General features: G+C 54.2%; 1 protein-coding gene across 1 annotated transcript in view; it reads right to left on the reverse strand.

Annotated features, from left to right (window-relative positions):
* Positions 1 to 18247, reverse strand: part of Soga1 (suppressor of glucose, autophagy associated 1) — a 67908-nt gene extending 49661 nt beyond the window's left edge. Inside the window, 2 exon segments of the mRNA XM_032904619.1 lie at positions 17284 to 17393; positions 17396 to 18247. Coding sequence (XP_032760510.1) covers positions 17284 to 17393; positions 17396 to 17963 — 678 coding nt within the window. The 5' untranslated portion in view covers positions 17964 to 18247.
* Between the last annotated feature and the right edge of the window lie 546 nt (positions 18248 to 18793).

Genomic DNA, 18793 nt, shown 5'->3' on the forward strand with positions numbered 1-18793 from the left:
TCAGGGGAAAAAGAACTGGTCAGACCCCCAAGATGCCACGGCAGTAGCCAGGGTGCCTGAATGCTGGCCACACTCAGCAAGCAGACCTAAGGGTCTGGGGTTACAGGCTGAACACCACCGCCCAAAGACAGCAACAGTTGAATTCCCGGGATCGTAAATATATGCCTTCCGGGGCAAAAGGGGCTTTGCAAGTGAGACTAAGAGAAGGGTCTCTAGACAGGAGTGTGATTCTGGATGATCTGGGTGGGACCTGAGAGGGAAGCTAGTGGGAACCAGCAATGTGAGGGAGAAGTAGAAGAAGACAGACAGGCTCTGCAGGTGGAGAAAGGGCCTCCACAAGTGTGAAGCATCTACAAGGGGCAAAAGGCCCAGGAGAAGATGATGCTTGCCCTAGAGCACTCAGCAGACATGCGGCCCACCAGTACTCGAGTCTCAGAGACCTGGAAGATCATCTTCAGCTGCATCACTCTTACGATTTGGATCTTAAGGCTCCCCAAAGTCACTTGCTATAGGCCGAGTCTTCCTCATGGCTCTACTGGGAGGTGGTGGACCGTTTTTTAGGAGGCAAGGGTACAACATCTTTGGAGAGGGCCCTTGAAGGGCTACTGATACCCTCTGCCCTCTCTCTTTGCTTCCTGGTCGCCGTGAGGTAATCGGCCTCCTTGATGCTCTGTGTCATGGCAGGCAAAAAAATGACCTTGAATGGAGGCCTCCAAAAGCATAGGGAATACAGCCTTCCTTTGTCTCGGGCATTTTGTCACAGCGATGGAGGAAACAGTAGAGGCATGTTGCAGAAGCACTGGGGAACATGCACCAGGGAACCACGCCACAAACATTCAGAAGTGTACGCTACATAGCCTGCACTGTGCAGCACAAAAAACCGGGAAAGGGTGTTGGTGCACAGCCTTGGTTGAAAAACAAAGTAAACAAAAAAGAAAATTCAGATACCCTTAAGTATCATGGAAGCAAAAATAACAAAGTAACAATATGAGTTATATGGCAGTGAGCAGTAATGTGGAAGGTATGGGGGGGTGGCTAGGGGACATGGCCAAGGACACCATATCTAAAGAAGGGACATTTAAGCCAAGGCAAGAAGCAACATCCACAAGACTTCCAGGAAGAGGGAACAGTGTATACAAAGACTCAGAAGTAGAAAAGAACTCAATGTATCCAGACACACCAAGAGGTTGTCTATGGTGCATGCCTTTAATCCCAGCACTTGGGAGGCAGAGACAAGCCGATTTCTGAATTCGAGGACAGCCTGGTCTACAGAATAAGTTCCAAGATAGCCAGGGATACATAGTAAAGCCTTGTCTCCGGTAGAAAAAAAAGATGACCTCGATCAGGAAGTCCAGCTACTGCCACCTCTGTCACAGCTCCGTCAGAGTCTCACCCCCTCAGCTCATCTGAAACTGTTTAACAGTTGGTCTCCCAGTGACTGTGGGAGGAGCCTGAAGGTTGCCCTACCTGCCTGCCCCCCACACCCAGCGCCTGCTTACCCTCTGCAGACTCCCAACCAGTGCTGATCCAATGAAAGAAAATGTGCCTAGCTAATGAAGAGAATAAGAGAGACTTTTCACTGAGAAAGATGGGACGTGACTCTCAGACACTACATGGAGGGGAATGTGAACACCTTGCAGAAGACGCACATAATTATGTCTCACAAGAAATGTGGAAACTGGGGGTTGGGGATTTAGCTCAGCGGTAGAGCGCTTGCCTAGGAAGCGCAAGGCCCTGGGTTCGGTCCCCAGCTCCAAAAAAAAAAAAAAAAGAAATGTGGAAACTGAGTCACAAACATGAGTAATATCTACTGTGCGCTTGACAAAATTGCATGCAGAAGGGAAACTGAGTCATCGGGGACGAGGCCCCGACAAACGCTCTGCTCCCAAAAGTGCACAAGGTTGGCACTGACAGAAGCAGGGAGGCAACCAGGAACAGAAAGGCCACTCTGGAGAGGACGCCCATCTGGAGGGTTGGAAACCCCTAAGGAGGATGGGAAGAAAGGGGAGGGTGTAGAGGTGGGATCTCCTCTGCTCTCCACACCCTTTGCTCACCCCAGGGGTCTGCACAGTCCGGAAAAGGAATCAAGGAGACCTCTCCTCACATCTGCCTGCCAGCTGCCACTACTGGGAGGAGCACAGGCTGTGGCCTGGCTGCAATGGCTCCCTGTGGGGGAAGGGGTGTGGCCTGCTGGGTTGATGGGCAGGTAAGAAGCCAAGATTTCCAGGCCACAACACACCCCCCAGAGGTCCTCCCATCCATCTGCCTAGCTTCTGGAACTATTTCTCAGAACCCGGGAAAGAAGACAGAAGAGACGGATTGGCGACTCCACCCCACCACATGCCGTCTCCCTCAACGCAAGTATCCCTCCTCAGAGAGCCAGACTGTGTCCTAAGGGTGTGCTCCCAGCAACCCCAGAGTGTGACCCTGCCTACTGGCTGCAGTGGAGCGCAGTCATCTCAAAGCACACAGAGTCACCACCCCACGCCATGCCCAAATGGGCAGACCAGAGTGGACGGGGAGGAAGTGAGACAGTCGGTGGGAGAAATGGGGAAGTGAGGCGCTCATGCACCAGCTCAGCTGGCAGGGAAGGGGGCAGGAAGGAAGAGGCAGGAAGTGAAGGCAGACATCCATGAGTATCTCACATGTTACCCTGTTTTCCTGACAGAGCATGGTGACTGGGAAGTTGTGAGGGCCCAAGTGACTCTAGGTCAGAATGAGTCAAGGGGGAACACAGGCACACTCCAGCTTAAGCTGTCGAAACTCACTGGCAGATGTGTGCCACTGAGACCGCAGGAGACGTCCCTCCATACAGATCGCAGGAGGAGATGTCCCACCATATTTTAAGTAATGGGCTTTTGTGAAAGCAGTGCACGGTCAAACAGAAAATATCAAATCACAATTTCTCTACTTGGTTCTGAATGACAGTGCTTCCCAGAATGGTACAGCTCACTGGTAGTGAGTGCCTGCCTAACACGCTCAGGGGTGTGGCTCTACCCCCAGCACTATGCAAACCCCCCATATTCCCAACCCAGACCCACTAAGTCAGGAACTTTGGGGGTGGATTCCCCGAGGGACTCTGAGGCAAGACATTCCCGCTTTCTTCCCTACGGAAGACAAGAGTCCATCTCTCAGCACAAGTCCCTGGCTCTGAGCCTGCCACAGGCGTGTAGGGAAGAAGTGAGTGAATGACTATCCCCCACAGCTGTCTCTCAGAGGAACTGTCTTCACCACAGTGCAGGCTGTTGTGGACATGCCAACTCTATCTGAAGGGGTTTGCGGGGCTGAGGCCTCTAGGGGGGCTTGCCCCAGCTGCAGGCAAAACACCCACCAGCCCCTCCTGGCACGGCTTGAGTTGACAAAAGCAGACTTGTGGGCCACATGGGGTGGACACTGTAGAGCTTAGGCAGAGACTCTGGGTGTCTGGGTCTGAGGTGGGGGCAGAGAAAGGACAGAGGCTCGGTGTCCATACCCAGCCCAGAGATCTTCTGGGCACCTGGGCCCTGCACTCAAGGTTTTGCCTTCGGAGGCCCTGGGGTGGCAGTCCAGCTGGAGAGAGCTGAGACACAGGCAGTCCAGAGGCCCCACAGAGATGCCGCCTCCTGAACTCTTCTACAGGAAAACGAGAAAGAGGGCTCGATCTCATAGAACAAGGTTCTGAGGTTTCCCCTTCCCAAATCTCACCCTGTACCTCAGAAGTAAAAGGCGACACTGTGCAGTGTCTCAACCCCCACACCCTGAAATGAACTAGACCTCTAGACCGTTATCAACCCTAAAGGAGCTGAAGAAAAGTGTCACGCAGTTCCACGGAGCTCTGATTTCGTGCTACTCTCTGTCCCTTGAAGGGGACAAGGTCTAAGCCCAGGCTGCAGACAGGAAGTGGAACGGAGGGCAGGGTCTAGGGACAGTGCGGCCCGGCATGGTCATCCCTTTTCAAGGTCCCTTGGCTCTGTTCGGAAGACAGTGTCTGTTGATGAGAGGAAGTCTGAATTAAAAAAAAAAAAAAAGCTGGTGGTTTTCAGGCTCATTCCACTGGCTTCTGCTTCAGGGCCAAGCCCCTGACCTTTGACCCCTCACATCTGTTCCCTATCCTATCTTGCACCTGCACCCAGATACACTAGGATGGAAAGGCTGTCCCTGGCCTATGGGAGGCTCACAAACATAGGCCCATTCATGCCCTTCCTAACCCTGTGGGCGGCATTGAAAATGCTCCCATTTTGCAGAGGGGGCATCAGAGGCACAGAAGTTTCCCAGAGCTGTCCAAGATAGGCAGGGGTGAAGCTGGATTCCATACAAGGCAAGTGGCCCTAGGCCAGGACATGCTAACTGTGCATTCTTCCAGCTTTACTCAGGCCGTTTGCTATGCTCTACTGACCTTCACCGCGCTAACTCCCAGCTCTCGCATCTTTCCAGAACATTCCTCTCTCCCTAAATCTGATTCAGAACCTACACCCTGAACTGCAATGGTCCCTGATGGTAATGACTTATGGTTGTGTTCGCTTTTTCCCCCTCATCTTTCTTCCTCTCACTGCCTGAGGAAGCAGGGCAGGGTAAGACCCGGTCTTGCCCACTTCTGGTCCCCACCATCCCTAGGATGTGGAATGCAGCAGGCACCATGGGAAGGTGTGAAGGAAAAAGAAAGGCTATTGGCCTGCCCAGTCTCTCTCCATAGCCAGGAGACTTCGGTCCGTTTGACCCCAGGTCTAGGGCTTGTGTGAAAGGGGAGGTAGAGTCCAGGCTGACGCCAGTGCCACCACAAGAGGATAGCAAGGTCTGCCTGCCCAGGGAACTGCCCGCTTCCCACCCATTTCCTACATGTCAAGTATCTCTCTGTTCAACGGTGATCCAAGAGGGCTGCCGGCAGGAGGCAACCTCTCAGAGATGGCCAGTTCCCAGGACTCCTGGGAGATTGGCCCGGAAGAGTCTCTAGGTTCAGGCTGGCTTGGAGGACCCAACATGAACTCACAATGCTGCTAATAATAGGCTTGCAGGGTGGCAAGAGACGCCACAGTTTATACAGACATTCCTGGTGAATCATCTCATGGGTCCTCGCAGAAAGCAAGGCAAGCCAGGAACCCGTTCTACAGAGAGCTGTGTCCATCACAGGGAACGGGCCCTGCCGAGCCCACCCAGACAGGTGGAGCCCTGGAGGAAACCCCTCCTCTGTGCGGCTCCTCAACAAAGTCACACCTTTATTTGCAGTAACCTCTCAGAATTAGCATCTCCTTCCATTGTGGTCTCAAGAACAAAGTGAGGTTGTAACAGAAGCACCTGAGACTTGGACACCAAAAATTACTAATATTTTTCATGTCCTATAATGGTTGTTGCAAAAATGTCAAAATATTGTTAATACTCATCAGTGCCTTGAAATTACAGTTGTTAAAGCAGCCATCGGAATTCAAGAGTTAATAAACACGGGGTTGGGGATTTAGCTCAGTAGTAGAGCGCTTGCCTAGCAAGCGCAAGGCCCTGGGTTCGGTCCCCAGCTCCGGAAAAAAAAAAAAAAAAGAAAAGAAAAAAAAAGAGTTAATAAACACATAACTATATCATGGTTGTAGCATACTTTAGTAACTTTCAATCTAGCTGGCTTCCTTGTATTTGAAAGACATTATCCTGAGGGTCTCAGCAGAGACTTAACAGGGTCCATGCATAGAATAGGACACCAGAGCCTCTGTTCTCTTGGGAGCACCATAATCTACAAAGCCTGGGTTATTATCCCAGCCCCCGATTGCTCCCATCAGAGCACAGAAAGGGGGAAATCAGCGCTGGGGCGATAGTCCAATGAGCAAAGCGCTCGCTGTGCAGGCACGGAGACAGGCAGATCCCTGGAACCTCCCGGCCAGCCCTGACTTCAGGTTCAAGGACTGACTCTGTGCTGCCTACATGGAGGTAAGATGACTGACTGTCCGCGAGAACAAAGTGGGGGGTGGGTTTGGTGGAGTCCTTCCTGGTACAGGAGTACAAACTGTGTGCATGATGGATCTGGCCTATGAGAAATGGAAATCACTGGACGTGACGTCCCTTTGCAGACATACAGCAAGCGTAGGCAGCGGGTCGTCTGACCCCAGCGACAGCTCCAACCCAGAGAAGGAGCCAAGAGGACACAAGGTTCCTGAAGACAAGAGGATGGTGGGTGGAGCTCTTCGACTCTGTCTCACCAGAGAGTGGCTCCCGGTGCCACATGGAGGCCTATGGACCACATCTGACATCTGGCTATGTCCAGGCGGGGTCAGAAGCTGGGAACTGACAGCCGAGCGCAGTGAACGCCCACAGACTGCACACCTAGGCCTCCCGCTCCATCCCTGTTTCCTGTTTTACCTCAGAAACACTGACAACCTTGGCCCATCCGGGTGTTTGAACACTTAACGTGTGCCTACAGTAGGCCTGGTGGTCAGGTCCTGGCTCTCGCCATGACTGCTCTTCCCTCACCACAATGTACTCCTAACTTAGAACAAGGCATGCAGTGATCTCTCCCTCCCTCCCTCCCTCCTTCTCTCCCTCCCCCTCCTTCTATCACTTCTCAAAATGTGATTAAAACTGTTTAAATGTTCCCCACTTCGAACCCACAAATGATTATCAAAACCTGGGGACAGCCCATGTGTCTCCTGACTAAGCCGTGACCCCTCCATGTAACACCAGCAGCAGCAGAGGGGTGGGGCTCTGAAAGCCTGGAGCAGCGGGGCTCTGGCTCCATGAAGGAAGCCAGTCACAGTAGACACTGTGGGATGCCATGCATGTGACATTGTGGATGGGTGAGGTTATGGGACAGAGAACTGACCAATGGTAGAGAGATGGCCTTGATTGTAGAGGAAGTTTGGCTGAACAATGAACCCTTCTAATCCTTTATTTTTATTTTTTTTTTTTGATAGGGAAGGATTAAGCCCACTGTGTCTCACATGTTAAGTCCAGGCTCTGGCCCTGAGCTAAACCCCTAGCTCTCAGGTATAATTTATATACAGAAAAAAAAATTTTTTTAATTAGGGGCCTGTGAGATGGTTCAGTACATAAAGACCCTTACCACCAAGCTTGACAATTTGACTTTAATTCCAAGAACCCAGTTGATGGAGGGAGAGAACCCAGTTCCACAAGCCGTCTGACCCCCACACACATGCCTGCACTCACATTAATTAGAGATGGAAAGGTAGGTAGATAGGTAGGTAGATAAATAGAATAGATTGAAGAAGAAATACAATTTTAGGGCTGGAGAGATGGCTCAGTGGTTAAGAGCACTGACTGCTCTTCCAGAGGTCCTGAGTTCAATTCCCAGCAACCACATGGTGGCTCACAACCATCTGTAATGGGATCCGATGCCCTCTTCTAGTGTGTCTGAAGACAGCTACAGTGCACTCACATGAAATAAAATAAATAAATCTTTAAAAAAAAAATGAAATACGATTTTAATGTACCTTGTTTATAGGCATTAGTTAATCCTTATATTGAATGGAGTTATCAATTATGGAACTGAGTGTGTTTATCAAAACTTATTTTACAGTGAGATCTTTTTTTTCAAACACATAAAAAGCAAAGCAAAACAAAACCTCCATGGGGGGGGGGCGTCTTGTTCATCATGCAGAACAAACCTGTGCCAGGAGCTCAGGCTCCACCAGGCCTCACCCCCACTCCGTCTCACTTCCGTGTCCCTCAACCACCCCACACTCCAGCCACCCGAGTCTTCCTCCAGCAGCAGGAATCACCTGGCCTGTCAGCTTTCGGCCTCTGCCCTTCCTGGGTGGGTGGCCTGTGGCACCTCCTGCCTAGGCCTCCTGCAAAGCCATGCAGGCTAGCCTTCCCTTTCCCTCATCCTGCAAGACACAGTTCTGTTGGTGACGTTGAGTTTACTTATTGGTCTGCTTGATTGTGGAAAGCCCATTTCTGTCACGAGTGAACCACCTATGCCAGGCCTGGCCTAGTATATACACAGGGGCTCAAGACATAGCCATGAGTGAACAGCCAGGCTGCGGGGAGGACAGCTAGACTGAGGGGGGGACAGTCAGGCTGAGGGGAGGACCACCAGCCCACTGAGCAGCTGCAGAAAACTGTCTTTAGACTCCAGTCTCCATGGAGGCTTCAACTCCCAGCACAGTGACACTGGGCCGCAGCCATGACAGATTCCAAATCTCACCCAAATGTATCATTTCCTTCCCAGCTCTCACGCACACTCAGAACAGGGAAGGCTGAGCTCTATAAGGGACCAGGAACTCCACTCGAATCAACCACTCTACAAAGGACCAGAGGCTCCACTTTGCCCACCTCCTCCCACACCACTTGGCTATCATGGCCCTCCCTTGGGCCAAGGCCCAGGCTACCTACCCATCTGCCATCCTGGCTCTAGGTCACTTGTCACCCACTCTGCCCCTGGCAACCTACCCCAGCTATGGAAGAGCTGACCAGCAGGATGGCCAGCAATGGCCACAGGGACAGCAGGCCAACCCCACCCAAAAAGGCCAGAAAAGCCATCTGCTGTCCCTCCTCCTCCCCGGGACTCTGACAAGGTTCCAGATGAGATCATTGCACTCAGACCCCAAGAGGAGGGCTGCAGAAAGCTTCACTTCCCTCTCAGCTCAAATGCAAATACTCCAGAGGCAGAGGAAGGGGAACTCAAAGGCACTGAGGCTGAGAAGGGCTCTGAGCTCCTGCCTCCAGGTCAAGTTCAACTCAGCTCAGCCTCTTTGGGCAGAGGCTTGAGGGAGTCAGGATCGAGCTTCCCAGAGGAGGTCACAAACTGCCAGGTGTCACAGGGCACAGGATCTCAATGCTCCCCGTTCCGTTGGCACTGGGGATATCTAATCCTAAGACATCTATGAGGTCCCAGTTCTCTGGGCCCTGCCTCTCCAACACCATAGAGAGCACTGACAAGGCCGGCTCGTGGCAACAGTGCAGTTACTCCCTACGTCCCCAAGGCAAGAAGCCTGAAAGTAGAGGAGTTGAGTCAGGACTTGGGCTCGTTTTGAGGCTCATAAATGGAGCAACGAAAGTAACGAAAGCTGGCACTTCCAGAGGGTGGCATGGGCCAGACACCAGGTAGATGAGAAGCCATTGTCTCTTTCCTCAGCGATGATCCTTTGAGGCAAGCTCTACTCTTACCCTTCCCACCTCACAAGGGAGCAAACTGAGGCTGAGGGAGATAAGGCCCCACAGCCCATGAGGTGGTCTCCAGGCCTGACACAGCTCTGCATATGAGGTAGATGTTCTATCAGGAAGCATACACTCTCTCTGTCTTTCTCCTCTCTGTCTGTCTCTGTCTCTCTCTGTCTCTGTCTGTCTCTGTCTCTATCTCTGTGTCTCTGTCTCTGTCTGTCTCTGTCTCTGTGTGTGTGTGTGTGTGTGTGTGTGTGTGTGAGAGAGAGAGAGAGAGAGAGAGACAGAGAGAGACAGAGAGAGACAGAGAGAGAGAGAGAGAGAGAGAGAGAGAGAGAGAGAGAGAGAGAGAGTTGGTTAAGGACAGAGAGATGGCCAGGGGCTCCTGCCTACCCAAGGTCATATCTGGTTTGTCACTGCCCTATTCAAAGCCTAGGGGTAATGCCTCGAGGCCCTGTGCTGCTGGGCACACTCAAGGGAGCACAGACACTGTCCCTCCTGTCCTGCCGAGTGCACAGGAAGGAAGGCAGCTTTGGATGAGGATTTGTTGACAACATCCCCCAACCTCTGGGCTTCAGCCAAATCTGTAACAGAAGAGGGCAGGGAGTTGAGGATTTAAAAATCACAAGAGCCAACACAGCCTGAATCCCTCTTGTCATTTGCAGCTGATGTGACTAGCTAGCAAGGTGACGTAATGTTCTTTGGGCTTCAGTTTAAGCCCGGTTAGAAGGAAGGGCTAAACACTCTGGAAGGTCCGAGCTGCCATGCAGAACCAGGCGTGGTTGCTGTGAAACCAGAAATCACCGGTTAACCAATCTAGTCACTGCGAGCTAAATGTCCCACCGAGAAGTCCCTACAAAGCTCCTAGTACCTAACACAGGAAACCTGGCTTGGAGCAGCCCCCAGGAGCTCATGGAAAGGGGTCAGGAGAATGGATCAGGTAATGAAAGGGCAAAGAAGGCACCAGGGCATCTGGGAGGAAAGGCTGGGGGAGCATAACTTAAAGGCACACAGCCTCAGGCATGGGCTGGGACAGGAGGGGTGGGGCCTAGGCAAGGCAGGACCAGGGAGGGGTGGCCAAGCAAAGTCTGGTGCTATTGAAGAGTCCAGAAGAGCAGAGCAGGCTCAGGCAGTTGGGGAATCACACCACAACACACACACACACACACACACACACACACCACACACACACACACACACACACACACACCAGCCATCTTTACTTTCATCTGTGGCCGAGGCAGGAGCCTTTTTACCGCTATCTTGGAATGCTTTCCCAAGGGCGGTCCTCCACCAGTAAGCAAGCATCACTAGGTTGCAAGCGAGGCACGGGTTTTGGCCATCAGGGTCAGAGTGACTTAGGGCAGGTGAGCAAAGGAGAAATGTGTCTACCGATACCCACAATGCAAATGGCTCCACACATCTCCCAGAGAGATAGGCACATCCAGAGCAAGGAGCAGCCTGAAACCCAGGACCCAGGGTTCTCAGGGGTCAGACCAGAGCCAGGGGCTGTTGAAGGCTGAGAACCAGAATGAGTGAAAAACAGAGGGGACCAGCTCCTTGGACACTGGCTCCCTCCTGATGAACGTGAGCATTGATGGTGCAGGACATTTTATAGAGCTGAGGCTCATGAAGGGAGAACACAGAGAGCAAAGCGCAGGCCCAGCTACAGCCGGTGTTCATTCAGATCCTGTGCTTTCAGTCCTTTTGACTGATTCAACAGAGAGATGGACAATAGCTTCGAACTCCTGTCCTACCTTGGGACAGCCAGCAAAGGCAGCCACCGTGCTGCCCCACCTTCCTGGACCAGAAGGGTGTGTTGACTACAAATGATGTCATATGTTGGAGGACAGGGGTTGGCCACAGTTAACCCTGGCTGCCAGCCAGGCATTTGCCTTGAACTTAACCAATCCCTTTTCTGGAGTGTCCCTCTGCCACAGAGGCTACCTAGAGCCTGGGGTTCCTCTCATCTTCTGTATACAGGACAGTGATGGGCTCTTATGTGTCTGAACTCTTATCTCCCCAAATATCTGCAAGAAGGGGATTGAATTCCCACTATACAGACTGGAAAACTGAGGTTCTCCAGAGGCAAAATGCACAGGAAGGAAGTAACACGGTGCGGCTTGGCCTTAGATCTGATTCTAAAGCGGAGTGTGCCTATGGGACCTCATAGTCTTCCTTGCTTCTGCCTTCATTAGCACCCTGAGATAGCAGCAGTTCTGTGCCTGGCACCAGGGACACATGGTCCCACCCCTGCTATAAAACGACAAAGCTATCTTCCAGCCAGGGGTCTATGCCTATGGTACTTAGGCTAGTACCCTTCCTAAGTACTCCCCACCGCACCCTCTAATTCCACGACTCTCCCACCCATGACTCAACTTTATTCTTTTCTCCCTCTTGCTCTGTCCTTTCCTGACGGGGGTCTCACTCTGTGGTACCAGCTAGCCTTGAACTCCTGCCCCTGCCGCCTGAGTGCATGTATCACCGTACCTGGCTCCAGCCCTCCTTTCTAAGCCTATGCATTTCCAGGGCAGAACCAGAGCTGACCAATTAGGCCCACACATCTACTTAACAAGTCCCTCCAATGCTGAGCACTAAGGCAGCCACTCAGGCAAACCCCCAGCTATGACACCGCCACCTCCAGGAAGCCCGCTCAGCTGCTCTTGGGGGCCTATATCTCTTCTCACTTCTGTAAGTTCTAGATGAGACATGGGCACCCTCTAAAGATCAGGGCATCACGGCCTCTGGAACTTGCAGCAGAGAGAGACATGGTAAGCAGGAAATTCCAAAAGGATTAGAAGAGTTGTCCTGAGGCACTGTTCCTTCTGTGGCAGGCTTGACACAAGTCTATTTCCCGTCGCCCTACAGGGCCTGGCTCAGGAGCCTGGGGAGCTTTGATGCAGCCTCTCCAGTCATGGAGACCTACAGACTCCACCTGCAGTCTTCCTCAGTTGGGTCCCTGGAGCTCCCAGATCCAGACAGCTACAAACCCAGTCCTGACTCCTCATGGTCCCAGCAGCACGCTAAGAAGAAGCCTTATGACCTCTGGAAACAGAAGGACCATACACAGTAGCTCCAGGGGGACACTGACCAAGATTTCCTGTGTTTATGTGTGTGGGTGAAATGTCACAGTCAGTATAAACAGATGTGTGTATGTATGAGCATGAATGTCTACGTGCCCTCGTTAAGCAAACACCACGTCTGACATTTGCATGATCGACCTTTCTGTCAGGACTAATGTGTATGGAGGTTGGGTCCATCCTGCCTGTGAGTGTATCCATCTGAAATCTGTTGAACCTCAGGTGCACGCGCAAAGGTTGCTTGCTCTCTGAGGAAGGGGCGGCTCTGGGTTCCGAGGCGAGCCAGTGTCTGTGTCACCTGACAAGGATGGGTCTCTGGGATCCTACGGATGCTGGCGTGCATAGAGAATGTCTATGTGCATTTATGTGCACACCTTCCCATGTAGAAGGGCTTCCCAGGTCTGAGAGTGTTTCCAGGCTGTGTGTAGGAGTGTGTGCTTCCCAGCCCGGAGTCTCCAGCTGGTATGTGTTGTGTTTGGTAGTGTGTGGCATGAAGGGTCTGTCTGTCACTTTCCATGTGGATTCATTGTGAACGTGCCTAGAAGGCTGGCTTCCGGACGTATATAGCATAAGTGAGTCACTGAATGTATACATCAGCCAGGCATGAGTAAGTAGCTCTGGGCCTCTAGGCTTGAGCTCTGACTAAGTGTACATGTGTTTATGTGTACAAGACTGTGTCCGGGGACCCAGGCCCAGCCCCTTCCTTGCAGAGTACACTGAACTTCATGGTCTCCTCCAGCTGCAGTAGCGGCCACACACATTTTCCATCCTGCCGGAGCTGCTCCCCCCACCGCACTCCCCTCAGAAGCTACAACTAAGGGCAGGAACCAGCGAACTTTGCTGACATAGTGACTAGCTGGGTCCCTCCTCCTCTACCTCCCAGGAGCTTTAAAGGAACTGCCTGAGGCTAGCCACTCGGAAGACTCAGGGATCCATCAGAGGAAGGGAGGAAGAGAGGAACATTAGGAAAGGATGGTGACTGGGTTGGCACATTTACTGAGCAATGGGTACGCATCCTCACAATAAAGGGGTCCATGATAATCTGACCCCCATTTTACAAGCGTGATCCCCTCAGAGGCACACCCCTACCTACAGGCTTACGTAGATATCAGCCTTTTAGGTTTTTTTGTTTTTTGTGACTCACAGTCTTAGCCCAAGCTGGCCTTGAACTCACTACATTGCCGAGGATAGCCCTCCTCTGCCTCTCAAACGCCAGGATTGCAGGCGTGTGCCAGCATTCCTGGCTTATGCAGGTCTAGGGATGGAACCCAGGGCTTTGTGCTCGCTGAGCAGACACTTCCCCAATTGAGCTTACTCACCATAGCTGCCTACAGATCTTAGCCTGGCATCTGGCCTACAGGATTCCTCTCACCAACCACCATCCAAGACCAGACATGCCAATAGCAATCAAAAGCTCCATCTCGCCAGCCACAAGGCAGAAAGAACCGGACTGAGGTAGAACAGCAGGGTTGGAATGTGGGCTCTACGACAGAATCCTGGAGCCTCCACTTGCCCATCTATATAATGACAGTCAGTAAGGGCTTTTCTCTGGAACCTTGTGAATGGCATCTATGACGCACAGCTGGAACCCCAGGCAGGGGCCTTGGCGCCTCACCTGTGATCTTGCCTTTCTGTCTTGCCTGAAGCAGCACTCGGTTTATTAACCCTCAAGGGCTCAGGACGCCCACCCTCTTGGCTCCTCCCAGTTCCTCCGAAAATGAACACACAGACATCGTGTCTACTCATTGGCTCAAAATCCTAACGGTTCCTCAAGAGACCCAAAGACCTCACTTGCAGAGGCTTTCTTTACTATTTACTATTTACTCCCTGATTACTGAGAAAATCCATTGTGAGTGTCCAGTCACACCCCGTCGTATCCTTTGTACAAATGAAAACAAAGCAAAACAAAACACAAACAAAAGCATCTCAGACAGGCCCAGCCACTGGACCCTGACCTCACAGCAAAAGTAGAATCAGAGCTCCAAGCCAGATCTTTGAGCGCCAGTACTCTGAGATACGGCACGGCACATGGGTAATGGCTAGTAGTCACAGGGACCTTAGACCACTGGGTCAAAGTCAAACACAGTTAACCTGGCTGCCCTGCAGATAAACCCATATTTCTGGGTCCTGAAAACCCCAGTGGATGACCCCAAACACCTCGACTAGAAGGGACCCCATGTCAGACTGTAGCCACCACACATATCTCCCCAACTGCTCTCTGTGATCACAGCCAATACTCAGAACCACTTACGTTGTGCTCCCCACAAACCCTACGCCTGTATACAGACCTCTCTCTGGAAACAGTTCAAGTGACACCAAGCTCACCACCTTCCCTGGAAAAGCGCTTTCTGTCTTATCATTGGCAGAGGCTAGATGGTCTGCTACCTAACTCAGGTCCCAGAGCAGGGACTCTTGAGGCAGGGGATAGGCAGTTACCCAGGGGTCCTTCTTATTAACAGTTTACCCACACACTAGCACACACACAAACTAGGAGGTGAACCTGGCCAGAGCCGGCTGCAATCCAGGGAGTCCCTGGACTCATAAGGTCAGTCTGCGGTGCACACACTGGGGATTTGGAGTCATTTTCCTTCTAACCCAGTTTCTGTACCTCAGACATAAAGTGGTTTAGAGAAACAGGAAACACTCAGGAGACGGCTTCTCCCTGACTCCCAGCCCTGGCTGCCTGGAACAGGAACCCTTCCTGCTCTGGCTACAGTCAGCCCCTGGCACTGTGACAAAATAACACCTATGGTAGGAAGCTACAATATAGGTGTACAGTCCACACTCACAGAGCTTTCGCTGTATCTCCGTGAGGGTAGACACTGTGGGAAACGGTCCTGCAGAGCAATGTGGGTACTGCCCGAATGCATGCAGCGAGTGTCAGCATGGCTCCCTTCCTCACTTGCCCAACTTTCTCCAGCCTAGAATGTTCTTACTGTAGCTCCTTATTCGGCTGGCTCCATCATCTCTCAGCTCCTGGCCTCCACGAGTCCCCGCCCCATCTCCACAAAGCTCGCCCTTATCACCAGCCACACTGTGTTTTGTTCTGACTATTGTTTAACTCTGATGTCACTGAGGCTCTCCCTAGTTCAGTCATGCTCCAAAATCTGCTCTAAGCAAACAGTGAGTGAGTGAGTGAGTGAGTGAATGAATGAATGAATTCGAGGTCAGGAGGAAGACTCCAGCCTGCTCCCACAGAATCCACAAAAGAATGAGACAGATGCACAAGCAACCATGTTCTCTGTCCTGAGAGCAGCAGGATATCTCGGCTACTGCATCTAAAGTGTCCTACAGTGCCCATGTTCTAGCTCCGTGCACTTTTAATCTCTAAGGATGATCTGTGTGTATTTGCTTAATTCTTAAGATGGAGAACGCTCAGGTCCAAGCATGGTAAGTAACGTGCCCAAGATCACACAGCCAGGAAGCTACAGATCCTACAGTGGCCCGAAGCTTGTGCACAAAGACTCAATGGACGGCAGAAACTGAGGCGCAGGCTGGCCCTGGAACTGGAACTCAACCCAGTCCTGGTTTCTAGGAGAACCTGGACTCAACCCTCAGCCAGTTGGGACCACTTTCCCATCTACATACTCATGGGTGGCTTCAGATGGAGTTCAGGGCTCTGTCTCACCAGTTCCTGGGAGTACAGGAAAGGGGCCAGGATCTGGGCAGGAAGAACAGAACAGAACTGTGATTTGTCCTCCTTTACTGGAGGAAGGTGCTCAAGTCCAGGCCTGGAGTAGTTGAGGTTGGGAATTCAGGAAGCCACTAGGAGCATCCCAGGAGACTGTCTCCACCCTCACCCACTCCACGTTGACAGCTAACGTCAGAAGACTCCACCGGCTAACTGAACCCCACCTATCTAATGTCCACACCGAGTTACGCCTTTGTGAAGACTTATACCCCCATTTCACTGAAAAAGAATGGAAGCCTGGCCTGGGGAAGCCTGGGCTACAAACAGGTGGTAAATAAATAGTCCTTTGTCAGATAGACCTGTGTCCTCTAGTGTACAGGAGTTTACTAAGAACATGCTGGATAGAGGACCCAAAGGAAAGCAAGAGCAACACCCCAACACCCTAAGGAAGAAGACACCCCCGCCCCCAGACAGTAGAAGCAAGGGGCAGTTAAGAGCTGCAGGGCAGACATGTCATTAGAGCACTGTCAACTCCATGGCTCCTGGCCAGGCCACTCTGGGTGCTGTGCCAGGCCATCGACTGTCAAGGGTAGACAATACTGCAGCATCTTCCAGCTGGGGCAGTACAGCCCATAAAGATTCCAGCTTCCCATGCCAAGGTCAAGAAGCCAGCGCAGGGCTGTCCCCATAGCTGCCACCGTGTCAAGGAAGAGGCAGCCAGATCACGGGCTGCACCTCGGTCCCCCGTCACAGCCGACTGTTTCTCCCAGACAGCTCTCCAGTCCTACACACACAGAGGGAATACCCCTAGTCAGCAGGGCAGTTTCCCTCTTCCCACAGGGAACACGGGCCAAGTCTGCCCAAAACCACTCTCAGAGGGGACAGAGGACAATATCCTGGGATTGAGGAAGTGGCCTCTGAACCAGTTCTCCCACGACATCATCCTCCCAGGCTGTGGGACCGTTAGACTGGGCGGAAGTGGACTCAAGCCAAGGGGATGTTCCCAGATGTCACGCTTTCAAATTGGATCCGCCCCAAAAGGCAGGCGAGGACAGGCCTGCCGGGGAGGCCCTGGGTAAGGACTTAGGATGGTGTTCTGCCTCTCCTTGCCAGGGGATAGCCACGGTTTCCCTGGCAGCCTGACACAAGAACATTGGTTCCAGAACGGAGAGCTGGGAAGGCCTGCTGACCTGGGGGCGGGGTCCTGGGCAGCTTAAAGTGGAGGTCAGCCTTGGCTGGCTATCCCCACTCACCTATCCGAGCATCCACTAAAACAGTTTTACCGCGGGTGGGAGAGTGCACATCGTGGTCCTTTAGTCGGTGTCTTAGCCATAATCCCCCTCACGAGAAAAGTGGAAAGAGAAGGTGGGGCAGTCTCTCCCTATTTGGTCAGCGTTAAAGTGGCTGCCTGTGGCCTCGGGCCCTGGGGCTCTTGAGCCCGGATGAACAGTCCTCCCCCGCCCCTGCGACTCCCCTCTTCCCCTAGGTCCCCACCTTGAGATAGTCGTTCTCAGAACGCAGCTCTTCCAGCTCCCGCATCAAGCTTCCAGTTCCACAGTCCAGCATCTCTTCGGTGAGGTCGGAGAAGGCTAGCGAGGCGCTGAGGGCAAGCGGCTGCTGCCCACCGACGATGCGGCCACCGACGGCTCATCCGGGGAGGCGGCCGGCCGCGGAGGCTGCTGCCCCGACGGCGCGGGCTGGGGCGCCTGCCCAGTGCGGGTCCCCGCCGGGCCGCCCGCGGCAGACTCGGCGTCGCTGCTCAGCGCCAGCTCCAGGCCCAGCAGGCGCGCCTCCTCCGACGCGCAGTCCGACACCTCGGAGCTGCTGTCCGTGAGGCTGGGCGGCGGCGGCGGCGGGCGGGGCCCGTTACCCGGACGAGGGCGGCCCTTGGCGCGGACCCCCGTGCGCACCCCGGCCACCCGCGGCCCTGCGCCCCGGGCACCGGGAGCCACAGCGCGCCCCTTCTTGTCCGGTCTCGCCGAAGACGCCGTGCCACAGGCTGTAGCGGCACCCGGGCCTGTGCCGCGGCGGCCTTTGGCTAGGGACCAGCCGGCCACGTCCTTGGGCCGGGCTGGCGATGGCGCGCGGTGGCTCTTCTTCCTTTCCGCGGCGGGCGCGGGCGCAGGCGGGGGGCCGTAGCCTCGCGCCGAAGACTCTCCCGCTGGCGCCTCCATCGCGGCCTCCCCGGGTCTCAGCGAGCGGCGCGCATGGCCCTGGAGCGGCCGGCCTGGGTGTCCCTGCGGCGGCTCTCGGATGCACTCCCGCCGCTCAGGCCGCGACTGCGCTCCGGTCTCCTGCGTCCGGGGGCTGCGCTCGGGCCCTGCCCCACGCCGCGCGGCCTCTCCGCCACTCGGTGCTCGCAGCGCGCGGCCCGATCTCCTCCAGGCGCCGCGACTCCGACTCCGGCTCCGCCCGGTACCCGCCCCTCCGCCTCGCCGCGCCCCCGGCGCGCCCGGACCCCGACTGCAGCCTGCTCGGCGATCGCCGCCTCGGACTCCCAGTCCGGCTGAGGCCAGGGCCCCGGCTCCGCCCGGCGCGGCCCGCCCCCCACGCAGCCCCGCCAGCTCCCCGCCCCGCTGCCTCGGCTCGGGGGCGCGCGGCTCGGCGAACAAAAGGCGGACGCGGCGGGAGCAGCGGGGAGGGACGCGAGCAGGGAGCGAGGGAGGGATCCGCGAGGCAACAGCGACCCCCTCGAGGGTCAGGCGGGCCTGGGCAGCCGCGGCCTCCGCTTGCTCCTGCCGCTCCGGGACACCGGTCGCTCCGCTACGGGCTGGGGGATCACACCCGGCCGAGGAGCCTGGAAGCCCGGCGTCGCCGTGAGGGCCTCGTGGACGGCAGGAGAGAATATTCCCCGGCAGAGGCCCCGCGGACCTCAAAGGGCCGGAGCCAGCATCCATGCACACCCAGCACCGCGCAGCGCGCCCCTTGTGGGTGCTGAGCCTGCGCGAACTCCGCCCCCTTTAGCTGGGCATGACAAACGACCCCATCCTATAGAACCGTAAAC

The sequence above is a fragment of the Rattus rattus genome, chromosome 5 (genome assembly GCF_011064425.1).
Source record: "Rattus rattus isolate New Zealand chromosome 5, Rrattus_CSIRO_v1, whole genome shotgun sequence".
Classification (NCBI taxonomy): domain Eukaryota; kingdom Metazoa; phylum Chordata; class Mammalia; order Rodentia; family Muridae; genus Rattus; species Rattus rattus.